Source organism: Clarias gariepinus, chromosome 15 (genome assembly GCF_024256425.1).
Source record: "Clarias gariepinus isolate MV-2021 ecotype Netherlands chromosome 15, CGAR_prim_01v2, whole genome shotgun sequence".
NCBI lineage: Eukaryota > Metazoa > Chordata > Actinopteri > Siluriformes > Clariidae > Clarias > Clarias gariepinus.
The window spans coordinates 14,981,426-15,008,935 of record NC_071114.1 but is presented as its reverse complement, the minus strand read 5'-3'; the positions used below and the strand labels follow the sequence as shown (position 1 = coordinate 15,008,935).

Below are 27,510 nucleotides of genomic sequence, written 5' to 3'. Positions count from 1 at the left end.
TTCTTGTAGAAGTTGCAGAGATGTTTTTCGCAACAGGGCTTAACAATGAATTAGATAAAACCTTTAAGTTAGATATAATTAACAAACTTTTTGCTGTTTTTTTTTTTTTTGTGAAGGGGGGACCGAAGCACATGTAAAGAATAAAATGACACCTGCAGTCGTTGTAAAATGAATGCTGTCAGAACATGCCTTATATTACACAAAACATGTTGATTTTCTCAAACTGTGAGACACTCACCTTATAATTACTCCTGATTGTGGAATAACCTGGTAGGCTTTAGGACCATGGGAAGGTGAAATCCCGGCATAAGGAAATAAGTACACCTGAGCACTGGGATGCAAACAGGTGCATCGATCTGCTTGTTCAAAATGAGTCAGCACATGTGAGGTTCATTTGCCGCGTTTTTTTTTTTGTTTTTTTTTTATCAGAGACTGCGGCGAAATAGTTATTTTTCCATCTGTTATACTTTAAGCCTCTTTTATTTCCTCATGCTTTACCACACCTTGTCTTGTGCAGCGTCATTTTCATAGGTGTGGACCTTGACTTTTTCAAACCACTCCTGTGCATACTAAACAAATCAGCTCAGGACTGTGCGCATGTCATCAGGGAAAAAAATCTGTCCAGCCCTTGACTCCGTCCTTTTATCTCTGGGGAATTAGAGGACACGGAAAATACAAACGTAACGTCTCATCTTTAGACGCATTTTTGAAACATGAAGCTAAGCAGAATTTCAGGATCTTGAACCATCCTCAACCTTGTCACTGGAAATACTGGCCGTGTTTGCTGTGTCATACATGTGTGTGGGAAAACATCATCTCTTATCCATTTGTCAACAGCTTTACAGAAGGTTTGGCCTGTGTGAGGCGCCTGACTCAAAGTGAGAGTGGATGTGAGGGACAGAGCAGCTCATAAGGAGGAGCTGTGAGATGACACTTTGCTTATTTTCAAACGTTTCTCCTCATCCTGTGGTGCATCATATACCCTGGTTATACGTTGGTTTGTACTAACGCTTGTGATGTTTTATCAGAGATGCTTCAGCTGCTTAAGCTTCCGGTTTAGATGAGAGTATTTGTGTGTTGGTGGCAAAAGATGAGAGTGTAAGAGAGTGGCTTGTTTGTGTGCAGGAAGCCTTATAGTGTTTGTTCATATCAGCACTTTTCTGTATGCACACAACCTCTCTGGGGGGCTGCACACAGTGATTAAAGATCCTAAGGGTGGAGTAAATCCCCCCATGTAGAAGCGTTCTTTCTCTTAGGAAACTTGGCATATTTAAGAAAGGATCAACTTGCCGCCTAATCAGCTTACACTGTAAAGGAATTCACTGGCACCTTCATGAACAGGCGAGAGAAAAGCAAAGCCATCTGACTTATTCCCGTCCCAACTTTAGGAAACGTTACAGTGTCTTCACATGAAAGATTTCTGGGGTAAAGCAGCAACAAGACACTGCTTTCGCTGGAGGATTGAATGCAGCTCTGACTCAGCCTGACTGGAATTGTGGATGTGATAACTTCAGGAAAGAGTTGTTATGCTAACTGTGGGATTTTCTCACAGGATGGAGTACCGTGGACTGTAAGATCTCAGGAGGGATAAAGAGATATCGAGCACTAAAGGGACAAGTTTTGAGAGCTTACTGCTGCACGTACATATATTAAAGTGGAGCATTTGCATGAGAGTTACTGAGTCATTGTGGTCTGTGTCTGACATAACCCACACTTCCCCTCCTCTTCCTCTGTCTATCAGTCTTGCGTTTCCCTCTCTTTTCCACATTCTGACCCTCTCTGAAAGCGAGTGAGCTTACCTGCTGAGGACTATGGGATAAAAGTGAGCTCTGTGTAAACGAACCCAGGAAGGACACCTCATTTTTTTTACAGAACGAGGACAAGAAGAGAAAGGGGGCATTTGTGTCTGCTTGTTGGAGGATATCACAGAGACACTTGATCCCCATACTTGGCTTCAGAAACCCCCTGCCTACCTGGGAAGGTTGAAAGGGGGTGTGTCTGTATGAGAGTGTGCATGACAGAGCGAGAGAGAGAGCAAGAGAGAGAGAGAAACTACTCATCTCCTCCCGCCTTCAGGGGCAGGATCTGCTGCTTAGGAAAGGACGCGTGAGCTGTTCAGCACTGACAGAGCTAGCAGCAGTTCTCCATCCTCTCTCATTTTGCTCTCACTCTTGTGCTCTTCTTTCCTGGCTTACACGCTGTCGCTTTCATTCAAGCGCCGGCAAGATGATGGAGGAAGTGTCTATCACGGTGGCCTACGATGCCCACGTTATCAACCAAATCTGTGACGAGGACATCTTTGCTAATTTGGTGGCAGATTCCAGACCTAAACCAGCGGTAGGTAAAACACATCACCATGAATAAACCTCAACATTTATTTCTGAGAAGATCGTGCATTATCCAAGCAAGTAAAGAGCAAGCTTGTGCTGTGATAATGTTCTTGGTATCTTTGGAGAGAAAAAATAGTGTTTTGATACATTGTGTTTTATTTCTGGTCTCTCAGTTAAGTTTGACCTCTGAGTTGCCTCAATTGCAAAGCTAAGCTTGTTTATGTTAAGCTTATTTATGCTTAAAATTTATCCTCAGAACTTTTTTTTTTAAAACTTAATGGCAGAGCAGAACCATAAGTTAGCATTTGAGTGATGCACAAGGAAACTAAGTAACTATTCATTGAGCAGAAAGAGAGAACGTTGTGTGATACATTTTGATTTATTCATGTTTTTATTTATTTATGTCTTTTGTCTGTTTGTTTTTTTCCGCTGATTTTTATCACACTGTTATACGTTTCATGTCACGCGTGCTAGATCTAGTTCTAGATACTTTGAATATAAAGATAAGTATAAAGCGATTGCAAATCAGTATTTAAATCCTCATATTGTTCAAAAGAATTGATTGATAAAAGTTTAAAAGATCTAAATGGCAGATTAAACATTTCTTTAAACAACCTGACATGAAGGTGTGACTCTGTGTTCGCTCTGAGTAGTCATGGAAAACAGTGGTTTGCTGTGAATACTTTGTATGGAAAGTGCCATGGGGGAGTGTTCTTTCCACGAAGGGAGTCAAGTACCTGTGATAAGTGTGTGTGTGTTGTTTTGTGTGTATACAGACGTGCAATAATGCCATTTGCTGACAGCAGCCTTGAGTTTGTTTATAGTTTGCTACATTTTTCCTGTCAGTTTCTGTCAGTATTTATGACTCTATAAGAGCAGCATGTGGAGTCGCTGCTGAAGGCATGGCACTTCTGTACACATCATCCTGGCATAAAATGTGTCATTTCAAGATGTAACGTTGCGTCCTGAACTCTTTGGTGTTCTTTCCATTAAATCTAATGACGATGGCTCCGCTCTTGTTCTCGAATTAAGCTACTTGTTTTATATCCTCCCCCAGCGTGACAGGCAATCACCCCCACAGACCACAAAGAGTGTATCTTATTACTCAACCCTCAACAGATACACTGTGTAAGAACAGGGGGGTTAGAAGAGAGTTTTCATCACCATTGGTTTTAGAGCTTTCTTTGCATATGGGCGTGCCAGGTTTCACATCAACCTTCACTTGTAGCTGCTACACTGTTGATAAAAAAAAAAACCTGTTTTTTTTATCACTGACCCCATGGAGATTACGTCACATCAGTGTTTTCCCCTACAGTATATCAAAGTCTCTATGCAAAACTAGGCCAGGTGAGTGGCTTCCCAAGAGCACTTGTTAGTGTGTGTTTGTGCTCAGTCTCTGTGGATCTGTATGTCAAAGCCCTTGTGTAAAAGGGTAACCGAAGCACTTTATGTTGAAATGGATTTGGGCAAGGTTGTGCTCTTTAGGATAACAGTGTCATAAAATTAGTTGCATCAACAACGAGACAAATGTGTGAAGCAGGTGTGATTTTTACTGGCCTATACAATAGAGTATATTTATCATGATTTTCAAAATAAATATTAATATTCCTTTTTGACAATATCACATTAATTGGAATTAAATGACAACCCTCATAACCAAGTTTTTTTTACTCAATTTTGGTTTTAAATAAAGTTTTGAGGAAGTTGTTTTAGGGCAGCCTTCACAGACTTGCCAGCCCTTTACACATTTTGTGTAGAGCTCTGCATTTTAACTTTACAGTACATTCCAACAAGCTGTCACTCAAAAAAAAAAGTAAAAAGAAGGTTACTCAAAGAAGCTGTTTTCTTTTTTTTATAATAAAACCAGCAGCTGAGTCAATCACCATATAAATGGGGAATGACTGACGGATTTAAATGTGGGTGTTTTTAACATTTCTGTATTAATTGGCACTTTCTGGAAGCCCCACCTTGTTTGCCCATCTCGCATTATTACTTTTGTCGCAAGTTTTCACAGTGCTTGAATGATGCCTTACTTCACTTAAGGGTTGCCAGGTTGAGGCTCCTTATTTTTGATTTATCAGAATTTATGAAGACGGTTTACAAAGAAGTTTCTGTTTCTCCAGGACTCAGTGAATTAGCAAACTTGTAGACAGAAAAAAGCTTGATTGTCTTTCTTCTGCTGAATTTAATGCGATTATTTAAAACAATTCTTCATCTTCAAGTCCTAAGCTGCTGTTATGAATCACCATTATTGGAGACGTGTCATTAATGTAAACCAGACAAGCTTGTCCATTAAAATATTAGGGTGAGTTTTGCCTGATGATGAAGGAAGTATCTGACAGTTTATAAACATATCTATTGTACAACCCAAGGCAAGCAGTACTCTTTGACCACTTTAGTCGGCGTTCCGTTGTTAGACAGCAGACTGAAATACTTTATGCATTGTGACACGCTTTATCTTTCTGCTTGGTCATAATGATGCTTATGTTGCAAGATAATTTTAACTAAACCGCAGGAATTCGTGTGGCTGGTTTTTCCTGCAGTGTAACGCAGGTAGTGTTGCTCCACATTCTCACTCCCTTGGTGTGGCTTTAGAAAGCTCCTCCTGCTGAATGCCATAGAAACTCCAGCACCCATACACCAGCTCTGCTGTTATAGTAACACTCGTCCACTGAGAACACAATGGAGGCTAAGCAGTCTCTGGATTTAAAAGCTTCATCAGTGCAAATGAGCTGAGTTAAAATGAGCTCTGTGTAATTAGTGTAGGGGAAAAGGAGCGTGCATGTTGTGGATATTTAGGACTAATCCGGCATTTTCAGGCTTAAATTTTCATTAGAAAGTTTATGCTTTCTTGTGTATCATGTTGCTGATCACACATAGGCATCTACTGTAAAGAATGCAAGGAATGTTTATCCTGTACATGCTAATGAAAAATGACAGCATATGTAAGGTTGTCCATACCAGTACTAGATCATAGGATGATTATCCTATACACCAAAATAATACTTTAAATAAAATACATAAAATTGTTCAATGCTACAGTCAAATCGAATGGTTATGACTATAACCCTTTGTTCCCTGAGGGAGAGGACCGAGGTACAACACATTGCTTCCCCGCCTCTTAGCTTGGCTCTGCGAAGAGCGGCTTTCAAACTAAGAGTCAACCGTGTCACCATCACGATAGCTTATAGGTATAGACGTGGCTACATCTACGTCACCACAGGTTTGACTGCTTTTACGGCGTGAATATAGGTAGCTTTAGCCAGGACACGAGAGGGTGTGATATCCCATATGTTATGTGTTGTACCGAGTGAGTCGACTGAAAGGGAACTTACTTTATCTTACAAGACATGTCAATACTTATTATTTATATATTGCCTTTAACGGTGGCTATTATTACATAGCAGTTTTACACAAGTATAAAAAGTTACAGATATATTTTTACTTACATTTATCCAAAATAAGCAAGCAGAAGACATGGTATTGAGGAAAAACTTCTTGTGATGACAAGAGAAAGAAGCAATGAGAGGGATCAGACTCATTATGGATAAGCAAGAGATAATTGAAGTCAACCACTGTTCAGATTATAAGTGCTTAACTTAATAGAACTAAGGAATAAAACTGAACTCTATAATCTTAATAAAACAAATGAGTTAACAATTGAAGCATTTACCATGCTACACAGCGCTGACTAATTAGGACTCAAGAGACTGCATGTTGTTGTCCCAGTGTTAAATGTAGTAATGTCTCCACAAAACCAGCACTGATAAACTTAGTAAACTAGGGCTTAGCAGGCAGTGAATAAAGATGCAGACAAAGATTGTCAAAGTGTAGGCAGTGTGCATATTCCATTAAACATCTCTGAATTATATAGTTATGCGGTTTTATGTTAAACATCTGTCTTTAAAATTATATTAGGTGGTAAATTTAAATGGAAATCGTGAAGCAAATACAGTGTCAGGTATAATCAAATTAATAACAATTTAACAAGTAATCTGACCTGCTGAATGCTTTTACTAAATTGCTCGTTTCATGTTTTATAATGGAGGGTATTGTAACATTTTTTGTATTTGTTTGCTGCTGTTGTTTATTAGCAAGGTAAACAAATACGCCTAATTTTTCCTCACTGCACACTGAGAAAATTTGCAAAATGATAATTTAGTTCTACAATGTTATATACTATTTCATACATTGTTGGAAAAAAAAATGTATGGATTTTTACTATTTGTACAGATTTGTTGGCATGTCATTTTTAATCTCATTCTTAAGTCAATAAGGGATGTTTAACCTGTAAACACTGACTTTACGCAGCCTCGTGCTTCTGTCATTCTCATCACCTTCTCCGGTATTTAGCCATTTTAAAGGGAACTACTTCTTGGTACTTTTCGTTTATTTATAAAGCCTTAACATCCAGTGTTCATTCTTTATATCCACTTAACTCATTCCACACTTTCCTCAGGTGCCGACTAAGAAGCTAAAGAAGTTTGAGAAGGAGTACCAGGCTTTCCGGGAGAGCCAGCTGCAGCAGGAGGATCCTATAGACAGATACCAGGTAGGCAAAATAGCTACTTAAACCATATTTACTAATCTCTCTGCTTTTTCACACTTACCCTCATTTCCTCCCTTCACCTTCATCTCATTGCCCTGTCCCAGTTCAGGCCTGCATAGAGATCTGCGGAGAGCATGGCATGCCACACACAGCACAAGGGGGGGAAAAAGAGACTCATTTGCATAGCTATGATTTTATTTTTGGTTGACTTTTTGACCTAGAGAAGGTGACTGTGCTTGTGAGGACTGTTGATTTAATTTTACTCCTTCAGGAACCAATTAATTTTACATAAACTTAGAATAAGTTTCATTTTTGTTGAAATACTGACATTTTGTTATTTATAAGCTAAAGGCCAGAAATGTTTCCACGAGCAGCTATTATTTGGGAAATACAATTTGAATTTTACTATTTGTTTTGTTTAACTGTAAACCAGATTAAATGTCATGTCATCATTGTTAAATAGATTACGTAACCTTCAATTTGTTTGAGTTGTAGTGTTCTGTATTGCAAAATCTTTTATTACATTGTTTTTTTATATAAACATGAAGTATTTTATTTCTGTTCATTGCCTTCGTTGTGTATCCCACTGTTTGTCTTGTAACTCTGATCATAGAAGTGCATGTTTTATTTATTTTTCTTTTGTAATAATTTAATAAAATTTGTTTTGTAGGAAATGTTTCATGGTGAATTAGGGGTTTTATCATGTTGGCACATTTTCAAAAGCTTTTAAGCAAGACTTTTGGATGCAAGCTGAACTTTCTGTGATTTCCGTTCCATGACTTCCTGTTTACTTCCTGCAACACTCACACATTTAACCAATGAGCTTTGCTCACTCACCCCATTTACCCAATGCTGCGTGAGAATGGGTCGAGATGGAGCAGTGCTGATTTCTTCAGGAGGGCTGCTGAGGTGTGTGTGTTTTCTAGTGCTAGATCATAGGTAGTCCACAGCGGTTCCAGGTAAGCCCTAAACCCAATGGTCCTCTTTGGCTATTAACAAGCTTTTTTTCTCCTGCATGTCTGCTGTAACCTCTCTCCTGTTCTGTGCTTTATGGGCTTACTGTTTGTTAGCTGTGAAAAAAATCTGTGTGACACATGCGTGGATCTTTATGGTTAAACCAAGTAGCAAGGCAGGCATGTGTGTAGGATGAGTGGAAATGGGAGTCAGATGACTGGTCTTCCTCTTCCTGATGAACAGAATGTTTGCCAGTGTGCGTATCATGTGAGAGCACTTAGAGGGAGTGGACAGTGTCACACAAAGCCAGTTCTTCCGATGTTGATAATGCAGATGCTGTAAGTAATTTAGAGGAGCAGCCTAAGGCCACTCAGTTCCAGAGTTGTTGGGATTCAATAGTCAGTACTGGCCTCATTGTAAAATGTTGGAGTAAAACCTTTAGCTCATTTTCTTTTAATATATATAGAGAGTGTTTAAAAAGTCTTCATACTAACAGGTAATTTACACTTTTTTAGCAAACAGTCTTCTGAAAATGTTCATATTTAGCGCACATTTTGTTTTGCTATTAGATCCCCAGATCTAAGCACATTTGATTTCCTGTGAATCCATGTCATTAAGGAACGCATTTGAGGTGCACAACCCCAGTTATATTAACATGAGTCCATCATGAGTGGGTCTATATGTGTTTACAAGGACAGTTAATTGTGTAGAGGATGTTTTGTAATAAAGTTTTGCTAAAAAAGTGTTCATGTCCTCTGTATAGAGAGAACTTTGGGGTACCGTTTACAGCACATGCAAAAAAATATTCTTAGGAACTTTACATACAGATTTTTATATAGATTGTGACTTCTGCTTTTAAAAAAAAAATAATAATAATAATAATAATGTTACAGAAATAAAAGATGTTTGTATGTCAGTAAAGAAATTAACATGTTAAGTAATGCATGACATTTCAGACCAAAACATAGTGTAAATCTAAGGTTGGAATAGTCATGGACAGAAAACTTGTGGTACAGTACAGTAGATTCTCCAGGATTCTCAGTTAAACAGCCAGCTTTTATGTTAAAACTTTTGGACCAGAGTGTACCTCAATCTGCTGATGCATCTTCTTAATTAGCTTTGACTCTGGTTATTGCATCACTGTTTATTGTTCAAGCCTTTTTTAAATATGTAAATGTTTAATATTGTTTATTAAGGGAACTTTGCACTCACCTTTAATACCGTACTCTATGTTTTATTAGTTTTATTCTTGAGTTGCAAGATGCAGCTAATCAACAGATCACATAAGCACATCATTACCAACATTTGTATCTGTTTTGTGTTTGGGAAGACTCATTAGATAGTGCTATCAATGAAAAGCCAAAAAGATTTTTTCCCAAAATTACCAAATTCTGTTTATTAGAATACCATACATATATTTTACAACGACATTGAAATGTTTTTTTTTTCTTCTGTAAGAAACATCATGTTGTGTAAAAAGCCAGTTTAATGAACATGATGGTGAAACTGTCAGTCTGCCTAAAGATATCTGAAATCTTGTTAGGCCAGGTGTGATTTAGTCACACAATTAACTTCATGCTTTGAGCAAGCTATTGGAAAGGTATGTGCTGTATCAGAATGGATATAAGGCTAATCAGTGCTGTTTATAACCAGAATTAGGCAGTCAGCATTTCCAGGAAGCTCCTTCTCCAGTGTTATTTTTTCACCGTTGTGTATTTTTCAAAAGACTGTAGATTTTAGAACTGTTAGTAGTAGATATGTCAGACTATATATACTGTAATGACCACCTGCCTAATATTGAGGAGGTTGCCCCTTTTGCCACCAATGACCCTGTCACAAGTTCACTGTTTTTCCCATGTAAAAGGAAAAGTAAAAAAAAACTGAAAACAGTGAACTGGCAACAGGGCCATGAGTGGCCAAGGCTGACTGATGCACATGTGGAGTGAAAGCTGGCCTGTGTAGTCTGATCCAATAGAAGAGCTACTGTAGCTCAAATTGAGGAAAAGGTTATTGATGGTTCCAATAGAAAGGTGTCAGAACACACTGATCATCTCTGTTTTACGGTTTTGGTGGAAATAGGCGGGACCTACTCAATATGAGGCGGGTGGTCACTGTTATAGCTGATCATTGTGTATGTGTATGTATCATGGGAGATGCGCGGTAGTTGCACACTTTTAGCTTCTATGCTAAAAGCAAATCAAGTCAAGGTGGCTAATTTTGGTAATGAACATAATTGCATTTATAAGGTGTAATTAACCATCACAAAACTAAATGACTTTTGAGATCATGTCAAACTGTGATGCTGGTGTGCTAATGTGCTGGGGGTTACTTAACCAGCTGGCTTTACAGTATAGGAGGACTTACTGAGTTTGCAAATTGCATATTCGTGTTACTTTCTTTCTTTTTACCGATGCATTAAGACTTGCATAATGTTATGTAAAATGTTTGTGGTTTGGTTACTGTTTAATAACAAATCACCACCACGTAGCAGGATGCTCTAGTCTTAATTTCCTTAACACGGTTCTTAATAGAAAAGTGTAATTTAGACTAAGACTGTAAATATGGCATATTCTTGCTATTTTACAAATAGGTATCTTCAAATTTACATGATTCATGATCTTAATTTAATACATTTTGCTGTAACCTGGTGTTACAGCATGAAGTGTTGGTGAATTTGTGGAAAAAGGTTCTAGAAAAGAGTGAGAGGGTTAAATGCTATTAAAAAAAAGCAAACATGGAAAATCAAACAGGTTTACGTTTAAACAACTTACTTTGGTTCCGAGTCTACCTGTTTGTTCTGATAGTTTTAAGGCCGAATTCTGTCTGTGGTTCTGTAGAAAACACTGCATGCTGCTTTCAGTCCTGTCTGCTGCGGCTCAGCCTGGTGTGTCATGTGCTACTGCTTATATGTGTCCTGCTCAATCCTATTTTGCAGCTTGTTTCATTCTGCCGTACTCATTTAATTCTGCATCCCAGATAAAAACAAAAAAAATTTTAGTTTAATATGGCATGAGGATGTAGATTCTGATAGAAAATTATGTGTAAATTTGAACAACAGCATGTCATGCTAAATATTTCCTTGGCCTGCTTTCTCAGATGATTATGAATTGTGTATGTACACAGCATTTATTGAGCAGAATTTGATGCCAGAAGGAAAATACTTTAAGCTATCTAGTGATGTTTTTGCTATTTGTTCCTTTTGGGAATTGCTGTTGGCTTTTGTATGCAAGCGAAATGCGTCTGTTTAGCTTGTAGTTGATTGTATTTATATTACTGATATGTGTATTAGGCTTCAGCAAGTCAATTTCATCCAGCTTTGCCTTTTTTACTTGCCTTTTGTCACTCTGTTGTATCTAGTCTGTGATCCATCAAGGCTGGATCGAGGCTGTTCAGTGCTAAAGCTGCAAAAATGCCGTTAACAAAAGTTGCTGACAAACTTTCTGAAGTGTGTTTTCTCTGAAATTTGGTGCTATAGTTTTTAGAGCACAAAAAACCCACAAGCTACTGTATCTCTCTGTGAGCGAGCAAGCCACACTGGCCTTATTTCTCCATTTTAATAGTAAACTAGTTGTGAGCTTTCAGCATCCACGAGCTTTAGTGGCTCAATTTTTTTTATTTTTTATTTTTTTACTGACCATCATTCAGGAAGTTTAAAACTGTCTCCATGTATTTCTCTGGCTTTTAAGCTTATCTGTAGACCAGGTAGTTTCCTATGTGTGTGCGCTGATCCTGGCAAGTCTGCATTTTTAATGCACTTTATGATAATACTAAGCTGTTTGTGTGTGTGTCCTTTCGTGTGTGTGTGTTTTATCCAGAGGGAGAATCGCCGGCTACAGGAAGCCAGCATGCGTTTGGAGCAGGAGAACGATGACCTCGCCCACGAGCTGGTCACGAGCAAGATTGCATTGCGAAATGATTTAGACCAGGTCTGCACCTTCCCTTCCTTCACTTTTATATATTGTACACATGACAGAAAAAAAAAAAACTTGTTGCTGCAGTACTGAGACAGAGCTGTGTGTTTGTCTAGGCGGAGGACAAGGCCGACGTGTTGAACAAAGAGCTGCTGAGCACAAAGCAACGTCTGGTGGAGACGGAAGAAGAGAAGAGGAGACAGGAGGAAGAGACGGCTCAGGTCTACATTCAAAATGAATTACACATGCTTCTGTTTCTCAGTAAATCTGTCTGAAGCTGTGCTGAGCTAAATGACATTATTGGTATAAAATGCTTTTATGTAAACCAATACAAATGTATAATTACTCTTACGTCAACTTTCACATTCAGCTTTTAAGGAAGGAGTCTCCAGTGTCAGGGTTCTGAAGCAGCGTTAAAGCTGTATTTTGTTTTCCGACTCTAGAAAGTCTCCAGTGTGAAGGATTTTGTGTATTGGCATTACATGTTCATTTATTTTCCTTTTTTTTTGTTCTACTAAGTTGAGAGAGAAAGGAAAAGAGGTTGGTGAAGGAAGAAATGTTTTTAGCTTGAATAAGCTGTAAGCGACGCCAGGCTCAGCATGCTCTACAGATGACGGGGTTTCAGATTAGTTAGAATACACACCTGATTTTTTTTTTTTTCCTTTAATATTCTCAGCTAAATGATTTTTCCTACAGTGTTTTTGACTATGCTGGGGTTTCTCGAAATTGAAACCCTCTTTGGGTTTTCACACATCACTGAGTCATAATATATTCCTCTTTTCATTTATGTAGCTAAAGGAGGTGTTCAGAAGAGAGTTGGAAAAAGCAGAGTCTGAGATTAAGAAGACCACAGCCATCATTGCCGAGTATAAACAGGTAAGTATGCGCAGTTTTGTGTACCGTTTCTGATTCCTGACATCTATATGTCTCTGCTTTTCACTATGTGCCTTATTTCTCCTGCTTCTCTTGAGACGAATGTGGAGTTCTGTTAGCTGAAAGCTGCTAAAGTTTCATATTTTCCGTCCCAGATTTGCTCTCAGCTGAGCACCCGGCTGGAGAAACAACAGGCCTCCAACAAGGAGGAGCTGGATATCGTGAAGGTAAAACATCTGTATTCTTATCCTGGTGCATTAAAATGTTTGTCAGGTTCAGGAAAAGGGAGACTTTTTTTTGTCATTCTGTACTATTTCAATCAAAGCTTGTTAAGCAGCATGTCCACTGCAAGCAAATGTGAAAGTTCACTCCCGTTCGTTTCCAGCAGGGCAGTGGGAGTGAAAAGTGTATTGTGGGATAGCAAGCTGCACGAGCTTCAGTCATGACACAGTGAGAAATTCAGAGCTAGTCTTTAGCTTCATGCAAATAACAAGCAGCAGTCATGTAGTGTTGACCAATCAGGGAAAAAAAACTTTTTTCTATTCCATGCTCCGTCATGGTTATTTGCATTTTACTGCCTGTATAAAGTTCTGCCTGGGACTCTGTTTTCACTTGAGTTTTTTTACATTTGTACTGTATGTAAATGCTTTGTTGAGCAGGAATGCTTTTCATGTGATGCTGCACTAAACTGGCTAGAAGGAAATATTTTCACAAAAATCATTAGCTCAGAGTGGCACTGTGATGTAGCGGTTAGCACTGTAGCTTCGCATATCCAGGGTCGAGTGTTGCCACCTGCGGGTCTGTGTGCATTTAGTTTGCATGCTCTCCCTGTTCCTATGGTTTCCTCCCACAGTCCAAAATCCTGCAGATTAAACTAATTGGCGTTCCTGAGTTCCCCGTACAGGCAGGCATTCTGCTGCACACAGTGGACATTTAGCCTTACAGTCACGCTTATACTGAATGAAAAAAAAATCCAGTTCGGTTATGCAATGCAAATTACTTTACACCCACATCAGTATCTGCAACCCGATAAAGAGTTTAATCATAATCCTGTTTGTAGCTCACACTGATTTAGTAAAACTCGGAACCTTAAATCTTATTGGTGTGCGTGTTTGTGCCCACACTCTGTCAGAGTAAAGTGATGGCGTGTGAGCGATGTCGGGAGGTGTTCAGTAAGGACAGCCCCCTGCACGTCCCAGCGGTGACGCAGGACAACCGTGACACGGACCTGGACGAGGAGAAGGATTCCCTAAAGGCTCAGCTGAGGGAGCTAGAGCTAGAACTGGCTCAGACCAAACTGCAGCTGGTGGAGGCCAAGTGCAGGATCCAGGTCAGGGTGTAGACAGCACGCACACACGCACACACACACACACACACACACACACACACTCTCAGCCTCACTGACCTAAGCCCTCTGATCCTTTTTTTCATCCTGCTGCAGGCCTTCTCATGTTTATTTTGTTTCAGTTGCCAGGTTTATATGATACTGATGATGACCGGAATTTGAATAAACAAAAAACTAAAAGACTTTTAAATCAGATGGGCCAATATTTTATTCACAATAGAGAACAAAACTGAGAAATTTTATGCGCAAAATGAGCTCATTTTAAATTTGATGCTTGCTACAGTTCTCCAAAAAGTTGGGACGGGGACAACAAAGGGCTGAAGAAGCAAGAAATCTTGAAAAGATTCAACCAAGTTAATTGACATCAGGTCTGTAACATGTTTAGCTATAAAAGGGCCGTCTTAGAAAGTCTACTACAGCGAAGTGAAGATCAGCAGAGGCTTTTCACTTTATTCAAATTTAAAAAAGGTCCCAACTTTTTCCGGGAATTCGTGTTGTATTATTATGAAGCTCATAGAACGTGGACATGTGAGGCAACATAGCATGTGGAACTCCAAGCATTCTCATTCAAAAGGCTTTAAATTTGAACATTTAAATGAAGCTAGTGCAATTATCATGCACATGGTAAATATATGAAGAAAAAATGTGCTTATGTACATACATAAGTATATCTGATGTATACAGAAATTCACTTTGTATCAACTAGCAATTTGCTTTAGGCATTCATCAGTTATTAAATCAGTCACCATTTGAGACATTAAGAAAGAAGCTGTTCTTTAATTATTCGTGATTAATGTCTTCAAATGTTTTGTTGGTTAAAGATGCACAGATGTAACCATAGTAACATTTACAATCAGGAGCTGAAAACAGTGTGTGATTGGGGAAATGTTTTATTTGTGACTCGTTCGTAAAGTATTTTTACTTTTATAAATGAAGTACTTAATGAGATTAATGAGACATTTCTGCTTTAGTGAAGTGAAACATCTGTGACTTGGATCTTTTACCAAAGGAAATATTTGATTGACTAGTTGCTCTTTTACTTAAGAATCAGTTTGAGTTATTTATTCTTCCTGGTGATGATTGCGTAATACTTTCTACTCATTTTGACTTTTAAGCTTTTTTTTTATTTTTTAATTACCCCCCCCCCCCCCCCCCCAAACAGGAGTTGGAGCATCAGAAAGGAGTCCTGATGAATGAAGTCCAAGCTGCCAAAAACTCCTGGTTTAGTAAAACCCTGGGCTCCTTAAAGAATTCAGCGAGCAGTCAGGTGCCTTCATCACCTAAAGAGGGCCAGTAGGACAGATACAGGCCTCAGCCAGCGAGGCAGGAACAGATCCACTGCCTGGCGCCTGCATGGGAAGGACACAGATGTCTGAATGTTTCTAAACACAGTGTGGTAATGCAGTATTCCCTCTCATACTGAGGGAGACGGGTGGACAGGAAGGAAGAACCACCTGAACTGCTGATCTGTAGACCAGAGTACTGTTGGTTTAGCTTAAGGTCTGTGGGAAAGCAGATTTTATTCTATGAATGCCAAATGTGTGGAACTTTATGGAATTATCACTATTTGACAGGAATGTGAGCAAATATTTTCATGACCTTTATCTGTCGGTCAGAGTGTTTAAGAAAAATGTTGCCCACTCCAACTCGTCCTTTCGTTAGTAAGGTTAAGTGGTCTAACAGGATATTACTACATTAAGGAAAAATTCCTGTTTATTACTGTCAAGCACAAAATGTCTGAATTACATTACAAATGTCCTCTAAAACACTGGTAAACATGTTTACATGATGCCAAACAACAAATCGTTTTCACAAGTTTAAGGTTGATGCACAGAGAGATTTTTTTTTCTTTGTGTGTGTGTTTGTGTTTACGAGAGAGAGAGAATTCTGGTGTAAGTGACCACTCCATTGCACATGTCTCAATCAGAGGTCATATCTATTCAGAGTTCTCTGTATATTGGAAGACAGCAGGTAGGAATATACTGGAATATGCAGAAGCAGCGTCTTGGGCAGTGCAGCAGTTCCACCTTGTGGTGGTTTTCAGTACTGCAGGGTACTGAATTCGGTTACCTGCGTTGACTGTTATATGTTTAAAGGTGGAATTCCTATATAACATTACTAATAAAATTTTATCTTTAGAGTTTATCTACACATTTATAACTGTAGTTTTTTTTTATTTAAGAGGGGGAATACTGCATCCAGACTCAATATATCCCTGTTTTTCTATGTAGTAATAACTAATGTAATTGTATTGTGTTTAAACTAATTTTTTTTAATCTTGTACAGTTCTGAAAAAAGTTCTTTTTTTAACCATTTTTGAATTTGAAATAATGTAAATATTAGCAGCTTAAAGCGCAGTGTTCTGCACAGTGTTGTATATGACTATGAAACGACATTCCTGCTTCTGCTCTTAACTCTCCCAAGTAGCTGAAGCCATGATGACCGAGCGAGCCAGTGACAGCACAGCGCTCTCACACACTCTGCACTCGGGTTAGTGAGCTGGAGACTCCTTCCTGCAAAGCAGTGGTTTGTACACACTGTACTTTAACATAAAGTCACCCACTATTGGGAAAACAGTGTGTTCCCCTATAGCAGGAGACGCATCATAAATGTGCCAAGAATTCCTTGCAGATGTTCCCATGTCCAAGTTTAAGAAAATCATGCTGATATTGAGTGTTGTACATTCATTACTGCAGTTAAACCCTAGGACAAACAGAACAACCTTCAGTGTCTGTCTCTATACCAAGGGTTTGTCACTTCTCCTTATAGGTCTGCATTTGTGACTCAGAGTTGTTTAAATCGCATGGATCTTAACACAAGATGTCTTTATTGTGAATACTTTTTTTTAACTGTGGTCAAAATATGTATGCTTACCTATTTTGTAAGCCAAACATTACTTAAATATTAACCGCTTTCAAGTGCAATCTTTTCTTCAGAGTATATCACTCTGGGTGATGGATTAGAACAAGAGACATTCCTTCTGAGCTCATTAGATTTGTCTGTGTAAGCTGGCTACACCAACCTGTTTCAGTTGAAATAACTATGTGACAAATAAACCCTAATTCTTGATCTGTTAAAGAATTGTGTTCATCTTTGTGTCATTTACATAGTAGTTTTGAATGTTTGAAATGTTAGTTTCTGGTGTTTTATTCAGTGTCATTAAGTCAAACTGTTGCAATCTGACTTCTGGGTTCAATCCAATGGGCATGCAAAAGTAGAATTTTTTTAGAATACTTCAAGTCCTTTGTTCTACTTTTGCTCTGAGGGTGAAATAACTGCTAAGTTATTTAACCCTTAAAACAGCCCTTGGCAACATTGCACTTGTTTATTGTTCCTGCTTTCATGTGGTTTCTTATAAGAAATTATTTAAAAGCACCATCAACTGAAACTTTAACACAGTTGAGAAAATTAAGTATTTGTAATACAGACAGAAGTAACTGTTGTATTTATTGCAAAAACTGCATTTGCCCTCCATAATAATAAAATTAGGAATAACAGTACTTGATCTTCAGCCTGCTGTAGCATGTTGGAAACTTAAACTCCAGAAAAAGCAAACAGCAATGTCTCAACATTTGAGATTTATTGGCAAATCTTTAACAAAAGGTCATTTCTGAGTAACTTAAGGATAAAACATGGGGAGGGTAAGAAAAATAAAATTTGGTCTCTAAAAATTTTTAAGCAAGCAAAAACTAAAACTGCACCAGTAGAAATGTAATGAAGGGTTGAGAGCTCTGTATAGAAGTTGAGAAGGCAAACAGGGGGTAGGATCTCTGGTGGATTACGCATTTCTGTCAATCCTCACATCAATCTCTCTCCCATTAAGTCGATAGCCGTTCATGGTGCGGCAAGCGCGTTCTGCTGTTTCAGGGCTGTCGAAGCGCACCACGCCACAACCCTTTGACTTGCCGTTTTCCATCTTAATATCAGCATACTGCACCATACCTAGTGTAAATACAAAAAAATATTTGTGTTATAACAGTTATTGCTTCCTTGTTAGTTGACCTTAAAACTTTTGATAACTTGTCAACTAAGGCGGCACAAGGACCTGAACATGTTGCATGCTAAATAAGGAATTAGACATGTACCTGACAGTACGTAAAGTTTTTAATTAAAGTATACCTTAGTGATTGTAAAACAATAGAGATAGGTCTCGCTTTAAAATTAGGGTTTTTTTTTTTTACATGATACCTTGACTTAAATATCAGTTTATGAACAATGTTTTTCAAAAACAATTTTGTTGGCACCATTTAAAAAATATATATATATATTTATTACGCAGTGTGAAAAGCTTAAAAGACTGCTAAGCTGCTTAGACCAGACATTTGGAAATGCTCATTTAGGTTGGTGTCTCACCACATGAATTGAAGGCATCCTTCAGCATCTTCCATGTAAAATCAAATGGCAGCTGCAGAGAAACACATTCCAGCGTAAGAAATTTGTTTACATTTTCACAAAACGTACATAATTCAATTTAAAGCTGCCTTGAAAGGACCTACATTTCTGACAAAGATCTGGCAGCCCTTTCTGGCATTGACTCCAGCTCCCGGTCCTCCTTGTCCCACTGAGCCAAAGCTGCCAAAGTTTCCACGGTCCATATCTGCACCTCGATCAAACTGCCCTCCTACACCAGCAGAGCCCATGCGGTCCATTCGGTCAATGCTGGAACCCATGCGGTCCATCCCCGGGGCTGGGAAACGGTCCAGCCCACCCGAGCCCATTCGCTCAAAGTTGGAGCCCATGCGGTCGAGACCAGTATTCATCCTGTCCATGCCCATTGGTGAGGTGAAGTCCATGCCTGCACTCATGCGGTCCAGGCTGGACGGGCCTAGACGGTCAAAATTGGATGGACCCAGGCGGTCCAGACCTGAGCTCATACGGTCTAGGCCTGATCCCAGCCTGTCCATGCTGGGCCCCAGACGATCCATGCCTGAGCCCATGCGATCAAAACTAGAACCCATCCTGTCCAGGTCAGACACACGGTCCATGCGATCCATCCCTATTCTGTCCAGGCTGCCCATGCGATCCATGTTGGCACCAAGTCTGTCCATGCCTGAGCTCATGCGATCCATTCCCATGGAGTTACCTGCAAAACAGGGAACTCTCAGTCTGCACTTCAGAAAATTTTGTGGAAACTATAAGGAATCACAGCTTCATTGCTAACTAACCCATTCCTCTGTCAAAGGAGTCCCCAAAGTTATTGCGGGACATGCCCATCTCACTGCGGCCACCAAATTCTCTGTCAAAGGCAGCGCCAATTCCACGATCCATGTCTGGGAAAAACAAGTCCAGTAGAGTAAGTGGAAGGAGATATAAAACATTTATCATAACTTCCTACACAATTCTGCAACTCACCATTCATCCTCCCCATTCCTGATGGCCCAAAACGATCCATGTTGTTCATTCCACCTCCAAAATTATCCATTCCTTAAAAAAAAAAAAAAAAAAAAAATTAAAAAAAAAAAGATTTTTCTTAACTGGCGAAACGAGTACTTACAGCAAAACTTTTAACTATGAATGGACTGGAAATGAAAATGGAATGATGTATGAAACATACCTCCCATTCTACCCATGCCACCAAATCCCATTCCATCCATTCCTAAACAAAAATGAGTGGGGTGTCAGTGAGAATGAATGGAAAAATGACAAGAAAAGAAACACAAATTAAAGTAAGGCTCTCACCTCCAGGTCCCATATTGCTCATCCCTCCACCACGATTCAGCTGTGTAGCATCAATGGGTTGTCCTCCAGGCCCCAATCCCAGACCAATACCACTCAGACCACCTGCATGAGAACAGAGAAGAGGTTTACACTCGACTGCACAAAATTCAGGCCTGTATAATCACTAATCATACAAAAACTTGTATGTATAATAGCAAACTAACAACGATTTCTTTCTATTTCTATTCAACCTGAAGTAATACTGTTTTGTGGTTTTTTTAGCTTCAACCATTTAACCATTTCTAAAAACGATTTACCACTTAACGATTACTAACACTGATTATATTTTGTTAAAATAAAAAGTTGTACCTTCCATGCAGGCTATTTTATAAGGTTCCTTTGTGTAATCAAATATACAAGCCGTATTTTGCAGACAAGGGGTTTACACAATATCAATTAGGATTACAGGATTACTTACGGGGCAGTGCAGGTGGTCTCTCAGGGGGTGCAAAGTCACCCTTGGGCATTGATTTCTCATCCTGAAATTAAAAACATGGTAAACATTTGTCATATGTTAAGATTTTTAAGCCAAGAGCTCTTAGTAGGAACTGATCACTCACCAACTTAACATGCATGGTTCGATTGAACAGGAGCTGGCCATTGAACATGGCTAACGCAAGTTAAGGAGAGTTGACAAGACAGAAATGATACAGAAATGGGCACAATCACAACAAAATACAAATCCTGCAGTTCAAATTTAAAGGATACAGACTGCTTGCACAGCTTCAATGGGCATCTCAAAGGTGACTGTCCCCATGCCCCTGCTCTTGCCATCTTTGTCCTCTAGGATGTCGGTGCGAACGACGACCCCAGCCATACTAAACACCTCCTTCAGCTTCTTCCAGCCCACCTTGTAATCAAGCTGCGAAAGAAAATCTACATTGAGTATACACTGCAGAACAAACCCATCAGGGCTTGCATGAGCTCTAGTATTAAATAAAACATTTACAATGGAAAGTGATCCGAAGTAGGTTTGTATTTGATCAACTACCATATTGACCAAGCAAGTAATTTACAACTTACATTTGCCACAAAAACTGTACTTCCGATCTTGCCAGCTTGAAGGCCATGGATGATCTCATTAGGAATGTTTGGATTGTTCAGGAGACTCGGCGGGATGTTGACCATGGGAGGAGCACCAGGTCCGGGACCCATACCCATTCCACCCCCCATCCCTCCACCCATACCACCAGGAGGTCCTCCACCACCACCCTGAGACCTCTGGGCTTCACGCTGGGCAATCACTCCATCTGGGTCCTGCAAATAGCACCAGCATCACACATTAGCCACAGTAACAAAGAGGTGGCATACATGAAATTGAAGTGCAAATGTTAATGCAAATGTCTGACCTCTTTCACTTTTAAAGGACGTCCATTCATGTTGTGTTTATTGACCTTTTCCACAGCCTTCTTCATTAACTCTTCAGTTCTAAACTCAACCACCCTGCAAGGTCAAGAAGAGAAATGAAAAAAAGTGATGAAAAGAACCAAGTAAATTTTTTCCACAAGTAAGCAAAAATTAATAAATAAATAAAATACATACGCGCATCCCTTTGGATGATACAGAACATGAGCATGGGGAAGAGGAGCACAAAACACAAGAGGCAACAATTAGACAACAGTGACAGAAATGTATTACATCATTAATACATTCTTGATTGTATACCAAAAAACCTCCCAAAAAAGGAAAAAAAAAAAAAAACATTAAAATGTTACAAGTCATTTTACATCAGTATTTGTGGGGTTCTTTCATCATTTAAAAGTTTCAGAACTTAATTTCATGTCATTTAATAAATACAGCATCCAGAAACTTAAATATTTTAACAATTCTCATACAAAAAAAAATAAAAATCTCCTTCCCTTAACTCCACTTAAAGTGAGTAGCTGTTATTCACTGTTAATGCTCACTGAAGCCTTACTAACCATCATCTATTGAACACCACTCACTACTTTCAGTCCTCAGTTAGAGTAAAAATAAATAAATGTAAAATTCAAACTGCTGCCCACAGTGGGACTGAACTGTAGCACACGATCCAGAATTACCATGGAGCTGAAAAAAATAAAATAAAAAACCACCCCCTGCGGCTCCACTCTGAACCACAGTCAGCATCCACATTCAGCCAAAATTCACCCACGGTGGCATTTTCAACTCTCAAACCCAAGTCTGAATGCCCCACATAAAGGAGATGTAGTGAGAAAACTCAAGCGGACAAATGGAGGTTCGTCTCTTGCACTTACCCTTGATTTGCCTTCCGCGTCCATTAAGTGTTCCACGTACGTTACCTCACCCACTACAAATCAGATTCCAGAAGACACACACCAAGGGAGAGAAGCCGAGAAAACAATTGGAGTTTAGAGCAGACAAACAACCAGGCAGTGAAAGTGAGCTCGGCTTGCTAGTCCAGAGCCTCTCCCCAGCACCACAATTCTGGTACAGGTCTACATGAAGCAAGCTGTCATCTTAAAAATTACTTCTTAAGCTGTCCTTGCTCGAAACCTCAAGACCATAAATGACCGGAAGATTTACGACCTCTCAATCCACCACTATGAATTTGACACGTTGCCTTTTGGGTGTATTTCCACTAGACAACTAACACAAGGTTTGGAAGGTTGGTGTGATCACATTTAGCGAGCTACCTGTACCACCAGTCAACACATTTAAAACAAGCATGTTTAGTCTTAAACAAGCCAGTTCTCAATAGCGTATCAACTGAATATCCAACCACAATGGCACCATCTATGATTAACTAAAGTAACTCAGAATTGAGACCAAACAGGCTCCGCTAAAAGTAAAATCACAGTAATGCCAGTAGAGGCCTTGGAACTCACTGTTATTCTTCAAGGACTGTTAACACCTAAAAGGCAGCCACATATTTCCTTTTTTTCTTTTTTGTTTTATAACAAAACATGGTAATGCCAACAAGATCAACCATGCAGTCAATGGTCTGCCCATTTCTCAGATGTGAAAGAGACGAGCTTAAGAAGCTGCTTTGTTCTGTAGACCTGTACCCCAACAAAACTGACACTTCCAGGCAAAGGTACAATGTGAAGTTCTGCTGTGACAACATTCACTCTGGTATACCTAAAAAAAGAGAATGCAATTTAATTCTACAAGCAACAATTTCCAAATGACACGAAATATATTCCTCATGCTTGCACACCATAAGCCATGGAGGCTTCCTTAAAATAAATAAGTAACTACAAAATCTTAACTCTTTGGGCCTATGACCCTTGAATCGGCCAAAGATCTTGCTCTGAGGATTTTAATATGAATATTTAAGTGTTGTACAACAACTTTATAGGAAAACATGGAATTCATCAAGACATAATTGTATGTCCATTTCTCATTCATAACTGGAACTAAAATGAAATCCTAGCCAGCAAAAGGCCAGGCTGAACTATATTGGTTTAAAGGGGTGACACGATGGGGGCCCCTAAAACATGAACCCGAATACAAAATGAGAAACCTTAAAGAGCTCATAGAAAGCTCTCCAGGGATTGTACGCCACTTAAAGTGCCATTATTTCCAGTCTTATAGGAGCACATTACTGCATCCATGTACAAAAAGGAATTTAAGCCAATACACAACCACAACAACGAATGCATTATATAACTGCTACACAGCCGCCTTCAAGCGGCACCAACCTGACAGGGTTTTGCTAAACACCCTACACTGATGTCTCAAGTGGGAACAAATCCTCCAATCAAACCCAGTACTTTTTCTTACAGAGTCTTACCTTTTTCCTTCATTAGGTCCTTCAGCGCCTGCCATTTGACATCATAAGGAATGTTGCTCACAAAAACACGATATCTCTTGGAGGGGTTGGCGTACGGCTCGTATCTACCACCGCCGCCTCGCTTAGATGACCTCTCCTTCCTGGACTCATGGCCGGGCTTTCCATTCAGTGCATTTCTTAATTTTTTTTTTTAAATAGAAAAAAGCACATATTTGACATGTTTAATTTGTGTTTGTAGATCCTCCAAACTCCATTTAATAATCATCTTCTAAAAGAGTAACAATAATTAGAAGTGTGTTTCTGCCAGGAATCTTTGATTAGTGAAAAAAGTCAAATTTAATGCATTTTTTTCAAGTTATTTTATTCATACATTTTAAAAAGAAGGTTTAATAGCAGATTTGTATATTCTGACTAATTTATGACAAATTCACAGAAACGTGAGTGTTACAGAAAGCGTATAAAATCTTCCCTCAGTGTGCGCCTGGTTTCCTGAGCAGGTCCAGGCCTGGAGGGGAAAATCGGCGACTTCACGCACAGCCAGGCTGTTAGTGCCGCATCGTCACGTATTTAATACAAGCAGCATTACACACTGCATTTAGACGTTAGCCTGGTTTAAACGCGTAACGGCTACACTGCTGCTAGTTACAGTTAACCAGATAACGAACAATAAACAGCTTTCTGTATACGACTTAAAAAAAAGCGCCAACAAAAGTCGAATTGTTCCACAGACATGCTTTTAACGTCAACATTTAAACGTCGGTTTTAAAATTCCACTTTTACAATCATATTACTGGTTAAGTTAGCTAGATTACTTGATTTTAATATTATGTAAACAACATCCGGGAACGCAGTAGGCCCACGCGCCCCACGGCTTTGTTAGCAAACCTAGCCAGCTAGTTAGCGTTCTCTTCTCACTTAACAACCTGAACGCTTAATACGTTACGGCACAAAATACTGTGAAACATAAAATAACGACGTACTATAAAACACTTTAATTAACTGGGTTACCAAAAAAAAAGTGTTTTTGTAGTTAAGGTTATTGAAGTTACCCTTGGCCTGGTTTCTCTGCTGCAGCATCAGACGACATTTTCGGCGTTTCTTCTTTTTCTGACATGCAAACTAACACCAAAAACAAGTAATTGAAAAAAAAAAATCTGTTTAACAGCTAAAATAACAGATTATATTTTTGTAAAGTAGCGCGGTAGCACTGTGCTAATCTGTGCGCTTTGTTCCGGGACGTTTGAAATGGCGGCGGAGCGACGAAATGGATATTTGAGGAGAGTGGGGCATGATGGGAAACGAGTCATACACCTGAATCAAAGGAGCCGAGTGAGTCACGTGATGGAGCGATTCAGATACTTTCTTTACAGTGAGCTGCTTTGTAGAGGAATATACTGCATGTATATATTGTGTATATATGAAATTTTTTGTTTGTGAAAAAAGGTTATACATTTAAACAAATCCTATAAAAATCTATAAAAAAAAAAGTTATAGCCACTGAACTCCACATACACAGACCCGAGGAAGGATCCTCAACCCTGGAGTTGCAAGGCGACAGTGCTAAACATAAAATAAACAAACATGTATAACATTTCTATTAAAAAATGTAAAAAATTGGACAGTACTGTGTGAGTGTGTGTGTGTGTGTGTGGTTTTATAAATAGTCAGACAAGTTTATATTAATCAGATTATTCAGAATCTTATCATCAGATCTTTTTAGAATTGACTCCCATGACTCAAGATATCCAATGGAGATCAATGTTTTCTAAAAAAAAAAACTATAGTTTCCTTTTAAAAAATTGCTCTATTTATGTTAAAGTGTCCTGTTTTTTTTTCAAGTGCAACCATATTACAAATATGGTTTCCCCCTAAGAATAAACTTTATGTGCTTGCCTCTTTTTCTAACAAAAGGGCAAAGGGATAAAAATGACTTCTGTTCTTTTAAATTTATGTTACACAGGATATGATCAGGTTTCTTTGGGCCAAGAATAACTCAGAATGCAAAGAGTTGTGAAATATTAATTACATTAACTGTTAAAAAAAAACAAGTAATTATCTCCATGTCGTATTTGCACATACAGTTGTGTTCAAAATAATAGCAGTGTGTTGAAAAAAGTGAGTAAAGCTCTATATCCATATAATAACTTTTAAATAAAATCACAACACGAAGAAAAATGTGCTAAATGGATTATTAGTTTACAGAAAGTGAAGAAAAACAAATATTTTTATAGTTTATAATTATATCTGTTTTAAAAAATAGCAGTGTCATCATTGATCTTTACAAAGTAATGAATTTACCTTTTAAACAAAAAAGCTTGAAGTTTAATCTTACTCGTGCATCTCTGAACTAATATTTAGTTGCATAACCATGCTTTCTGAGAACTGCTTTACATCTGTGACAATTGTACTACATGCCACAGCATTTACTACAAACAGCATTTTTATTGTCAGGCCACGTGTTTTCTAATGGATTAGAGTCTGTGGATTGGGCTGGCCACTCCATAACGTTAATCTTATTGGTCTGGAACCAAGATGCTGCTTGCTTACTAGTGTGTTCGGGGTCCTTGTCTTGTTGAAACACCCATTTCAAGGGCATTTCCTATTCGGCATGAGGCAACATGACCTCCTTAAGTATTCTGATGTACTCATTTTAATCCATGATCCCTAAAATGTGATAAATAGGCCCAACACCATAGTACAAGAAGCATGAGATAATTAATATCATGATGCTTGTGTCTCCATGCTTCACTGTCTTCACAGTGTACTGTGGCTTAAATTCAGTGTTTGGGGGTTGCATGAAAGTCTGCGCCCTCTAGACCCAAAAAGGACAATCCTGCTTTAATCAGTCCACAAAATATTGCACAATTTCTCTTTAGGCCAGTCAATGTGTTCTTTTGCGAACTGTAACCTCTTCAGCACGTCTTTTTTTTTTTTCAAAGTGACTTCTTGCTAATAGCTTGGCTTTACATAGCCGTCTTCTAATAGTAACAGTACTCACAGGTAACTTTAGGTGTTCTTTGACCATGATGGAATTAATCATTGGCTGAGTCTGCCTAATTTGATATTCCTCGATCCATTTGAATGGTAGTTTTTCTTTCAATTTTTTCTGGTTTTGATCTCCATTTTAAAGCATTTGATATTTTAGCAGAGCAGCCTTTAATTTTTTGCACTTCTTTGTTTTTTTCATCTCTAATTAACTTCTGAACAATGTCTGGAACAACCCATTTTATTCAGATTTTCAGAGAGAAATGCACAGGACAACCTTCTCTGTATTTATCCTTAAATAAGGGGAACTTGTTTGACACCTGTTGTTCACAGAATAATTTACCTCTCCAATTGAACTCCTCACTGCTATTATTTTGAACACGCCCCAATTCAATTAATGATTAAATTACACAGAATCAGGTGCATCCAATCATGACTGTTGGTTTTCTATTACTCCACTACACCTACAAGTAAAATATTTACCATGAAAAAATATCATTTCTCACCAAAATAATTATTGATCTGGTTACTAATGTTGGACTGCTATTATTTTAAACACAAAGGTACATGTGTATTTGTATACATGATTACAGGTCTTGGTAGAAGCAACTCAAAGTGTAAAAATGCATTTTAGGTATTTTCTTTTTTATCATCTTCAAAAAAAATATGACTTTTGAACCATACATGTATTGCTTAGTTCTGAACAGAACATAATGAATAAAAAAACAAGAATTATTATATTATATTATTATATTAATTATTATATCATCTCATTTAATAATTAATATTCCTATAATATTATTATTATAGGAATATTAATTATTAAATAAGATGATCTCTAAGCTTGAGCTCACTTAGCTCACAAGTATGCACAATTTTGAAGCTTTAAAAGTATAAAGTGGCCTCATTCATGTCACTTCAGAGAGTAAAAATGCACAGCAAGATATCAGACCAGACCAGTTGTACTTCCTGCTGGGTTATCAAGGTTGCCCTGGGAGATCTCTTATGCTTTCTGAGGGAGAGTGACAACAAAAATCTAACTATACAATGAAAGAACTTCTATAAGGAATACTGATGTGTTATACAAAAATGGGTAAAGGCCAGATAAC

At 38.5% G+C, this 27,510-nt stretch overlaps 2 protein-coding genes across 8 annotated transcripts in view; one reads left to right on the top strand and one right to left on the bottom strand.

The window, feature by feature from the left end:
• Positions 1-17,043, top strand: part of rabgap1l (RAB GTPase activating protein 1-like) — a 114,652-nt gene extending 97,609 nt beyond the window's left edge. For 2 of the 7 annotated variants that reach the window (XM_053513154.1, XM_053513157.1), the window contains 7 exons: positions 6,790-6,882; positions 11,649-11,759; positions 11,861-11,965; positions 12,537-12,620; positions 12,773-12,844; positions 13,750-13,947; positions 15,125-17,043. In XM_053513154.1, the coding sequence (XP_053369129.1) occupies positions 6,790-6,882; positions 11,649-11,759; positions 11,861-11,965; positions 12,537-12,620; positions 12,773-12,844; positions 13,750-13,947; positions 15,125-15,259 (798 nt within the window). In that variant the 3' untranslated portion in view covers positions 15,260-17,043. Of the gene's footprint in view, positions 1-560; positions 2,338-6,789; positions 6,883-6,983; positions 7,834-11,648; positions 11,760-11,860; positions 11,966-12,536; positions 12,621-12,772; positions 12,845-13,749; positions 13,948-15,124 lie in introns of those variants that run through there. The other 5 variants (XM_053513158.1, XM_053513159.1, XM_053513160.1 and 2 more) reach the window with 5 other exon arrangements.
• Positions 17,044-17,525: 482 nt separating this feature from the next.
• hnrnpm (heterogeneous nuclear ribonucleoprotein M) lies at positions 17,526-24,684 on the bottom strand. The gene is made up of 16 exons (XM_053513162.1): positions 24,466-24,684; positions 23,417-23,592; positions 21,918-21,970; positions 21,223-21,230; positions 21,030-21,123; positions 20,704-20,937; positions 20,389-20,542; positions 20,241-20,290; positions 20,099-20,159; positions 19,642-19,743; positions 19,517-19,558; positions 19,315-19,386; positions 19,128-19,232; positions 18,459-19,045; positions 18,316-18,367; positions 17,526-17,904 (listed from the first exon to the last, which is right to left on the bottom strand). Exons 1-16 carry the CDS (start codon positions 24,528-24,530, stop codon positions 17,741-17,743), a joined length of 2,019 nt encoding a protein of 672 aa, XP_053369137.1. The 5' UTR covers positions 24,531-24,684; the 3' UTR covers positions 17,526-17,740.
• Between the last annotated feature and the right edge of the window lie 2,826 nt (positions 24,685-27,510).